The following is a 3670-nucleotide window of genomic DNA, read 5'->3' as shown; positions in this document are numbered from 1 at the left end:
ATAGTGGTGCCAGTAGTGAAGAAGGGCGAGGGGTAAAGGGTAGAGGAATATAGGGGGGTGACTCTAACGCAAACGGCGTATAAGGTGTACGTAGGGATACTGGCGGAAAGATTGAGGATGGAGGTGGAGGGGAAGGGGATGATGCCAAGGAGTCAGGCGGGATTCAGGAAAGGTATGGGTACAATGGATAACGTATACGTACTGAACTATTTGATAAATAGGGAAATAACGGAAAGGAGGGGAAAGGTGGTGCTGTTGTTTGTTGATTTGAAGGCGGCCTTCGACTCGGTGGATAGGGCGAAGCTGGTGGAGAGTATGAGAAAGAGAGGGGTAAGGGAGGGGCTAATTGAGAGGTGCGAGGAGGTGATGAAGGAGACGTATGCGAGGGTGAAGGTGGGTGGGGATAAAGGGGAGAAGTTCTGGACAGAGAAAGGGGTTAGGCAGGGATGTCCGCTGAGCCCGCAGCACTTCACGCTGTTGCTGGCGGACATGGATGAAGAGCTGGAAAAAGGGCGATGGGGAGGGGTGAAGCTGGGGGGTGGGAGGAAGGTATATTCGCTGGCATATGCGGATGATGTGGTGTTGTTGGCGAAGGATGAGGACGAGATGAAGGGGATGATGAGGACGTTGGAGAGGTACATAGAGGGAAAAGGGCTGGAGGTGAATACGGTAAAGACGAAGGTGATTAGGTGTAGGGTGGGAGGGGGAAGAAAAAGAAAGGTGGTATGGCAATGGGGAGGAGTAAGGATAGAAGAGGTGAATAGGTATACGTACTTGGGTTATGTGGTGAGAGCGAATGGAAGTCAGGAGGAGCAGGTGGAGGAGAGGGTGATGAAGGCGGCGAAGATAATGGGTAAGGTATGGGGGATAGGGATTAATAAGTTTGGTAGCGATTGGGGAAGGAGAGTGTGGCTTTTCGATAAGTTGGTGTGGCCAGTAGTGGGTTATGGAGTGGAGATTTGGCGGTGGAAGGGAAGGGAGATAGTAGAGAGGCTGCAGGAAAGATATTTAAGATGGGTGCTGGGGGTGTCGAGAGGGGTGGCGGGGTATACGGTGAGGGAGGAACTGCAAAGGGATAAGCTGGAGGTGCGAGCGGGGATGAGAGCATGGGGAAACGAGAAGAGATTGGAGACGGAGAAGGGGGGAGAATTGGCGAGAAGATGTAGGGGTGAGATGAAGAGAAGGGCAGGAAGACGGCAGGAAGCAGGAGGATGGGAGAGTGAAAGGAAGGAGTTTTACTTAAGGATGGGATGGGATCTGGAGGAGGTGGAGAGGAGATGATTGATTGATTGATTGATTGATTGTTTATTTATTATGCCCTGGGAATCCCATGGGGCAATTTAGTAAGACAAAAGAGTCACAGAGAATAATAAAGAGTAATAATTATGCATAGAATAAGAGTAAGTACAATTTTAAATATAAATTAAAGTATGAGCAAGCAAGTTGGTAGTGCAACAATGCAATTTATATAGTAATGAGTACATTATGAGTTGAGCAGAGAGAGTTGAAAAGACAGTTCATCAAATTTTTTAAAAGACCTACGTGAAATAGTGCGCTCTGTTAAGGGTGGTGACTCAAAATTGCAACTTAGATCAAAACAATCATGACCTGCAATAAACGGCTCGCAAGACTTCTCAATTGAGACAATTTTTTCTAAGTTATCAACTATAAATACGTCTAAAAGCGAGTCAGTTGATGCAGTGTGATGAGTGGCTTCAGTATGCACAATATTCAAGGATAGTGAAGATACAAAATCACGAAGAAAATCAGATTCAAAGTTCGAGGTGAGCAAGTTGCAATTTAGGTCACCGCAGATAATAATGTTTTTATATCCAGCCATATACCGATTAAAAATAACGCCAAACTCATTGAATAAGTGGCCCTTCGGGCGCCTATACATAATAACAAATAAAAGCAGTTCATTTTTTGAGGAGCGAATTTCTAGCATAATATACTCAGGGGCATTTAATGAAATACCTCTAGACAGTTCAAGTACAGTGAATTTCAAAGAATTGTGAACATAACATGCTACTCCTCCCCCACGACAGATTTGCCTATCATTCCTAACTAATACATGATCATTTAGACTAACAATATCATCCAAAACTGATTCATGAAGCCAAGTCTCGGCAATCGCAATAATGTGAAGTGGCTTAGTATTTAATCTCGCTCTCAACAAATCAAGATGAGCTAATAGTGAGTTGGCATTGAAATAGAATATTAATAAAGAGTCGGTGCCATAATTTGGATACAATTTTACCGGACAAGCCCCCAATGATACTTGTTCCAGATCATCTAGTCAGGCAATCTTATCGAGATCGGAGTCAGCCATAATGGGAACCGGCTCGGTGCCATTAGCTTTACGTACCCAGACTTTACCCGAACGTGCCCAAACAAATTTATAATCATTACTTTTTGCTCTAGCCTTCGCCTGTTTCAATAGTTTATAAAGATATGGAGGGATATGCTCATTTACAAATATGTTACCGGCCTGCTCTATTTTAAGTACTTCTTTAACCGTGAACTCGCTCAATTCGCGCCTACGTTGAATAATAGTGTCTCTCGCAGCAGTTGATTTTAAATAAACTATGTACGAAACGTGCGATGAGTGACTGGTACGCTGAGAAGAGCTCGTTCCGCTCCCAACAGTCAGCTGATCTTCAGGCAACTTGCGTATACTGATGATATCAGGTAAAAATTCCGTGACCCCAAGAGCATTGAAAACTTTATTGACGATGAAATCCGGTGGATCCTTGAGAGAGGGAGGGCAGCCAGTGATCGTTAATTCAAATGGATATTTGGAGGAGGTGAGAGTTGCCATTCCTCTCTCTAAGAACTGAATATGTTTTGACAGTTGTACATTTTCATCACGCAGTCGCTGCGTTTCCCTGCTATTCACTATCACATTTTCCTCTAGCGTCGTGACTTTGGCTACCAAAGCTTCATGTGAGGTTGTAAGTTGACGAACATCCATTTGAAGAGCATTGATATTTTCACCTACTTTCGTTATAGCCCTTTGCATTGAAGAAAGCTGGGTATTTGTTGACGCTGTACAAGAGCTTAGTTGCCTCATAATATCAACCAGAGTAATTGTATCTGGTGGTGATTCGCTATCGTTTACCGCCACCACGGAAGAATCATGAACATCAAAATCATCACAGGAATCACAGAGGAAATGATCGCATGATTTAAGTTCATCGAGCTCACGTTGATATTTTTTAGACGCACAGAGAATATGAAAGAGAGCATTACACTCCCCTATGCACTTCAGAGTTTCCGATCGACTCACTGGTTTTTTGCAGATCATGCACTTATTAGACATTGTGGTAAATGATAATAAAGAGACGAAGAATTTACGTACAAGCACAATGAATATAGTGAAATAGACCTGTTAATTCCACAGCAATATATAAAATAAAAGAGTTCGTGGCGTATCAGAATAATATCTTGCTAGTCATCGGAGATGATAACATGTAAAATACAGACTTGACACCAACGAAGCGAAGCCAAGACAGATGATACCGCTGAATGTTGGTAAACAGTAGGCGAGTTATAGCACATGAAGCAATTAGACCCAGTCACAGCTACAGCATCGAACGATCTAGATTCATCAGTAGAGTTGAGCATGGACGTCGAATGAGAGTGTGGTCGAGCAGAGAGGCAGAAAGTA

General features: G+C 43.6%; 1 protein-coding gene across 1 annotated transcript; it reads right to left on the bottom strand.

Moving 5' to 3' along the window:
• Positions 1-2299: 2299 nt before the first annotated feature.
• Positions 2300-3322, bottom strand: LOC122413829 (uncharacterized). Its single transcript, XM_043424439.1, has one exon. It carries the CDS (start codon positions 3320-3322, stop codon positions 2300-2302), a length of 1023 nt encoding a protein of 340 aa, XP_043280374.1.
• Between the last annotated feature and the right edge of the window lie 348 nt (positions 3323-3670).

This window comes from Venturia canescens, chromosome 7 (assembly GCF_019457755.1).
Source record: "Venturia canescens isolate UGA chromosome 7, ASM1945775v1, whole genome shotgun sequence".
In the NCBI taxonomy this organism is placed as follows: domain Eukaryota; kingdom Metazoa; phylum Arthropoda; class Insecta; order Hymenoptera; family Ichneumonidae; genus Venturia; species Venturia canescens.
Note: the sequence above shows the minus strand (reverse complement) of the source record. Positions and strands in the feature narration are given on the sequence as shown.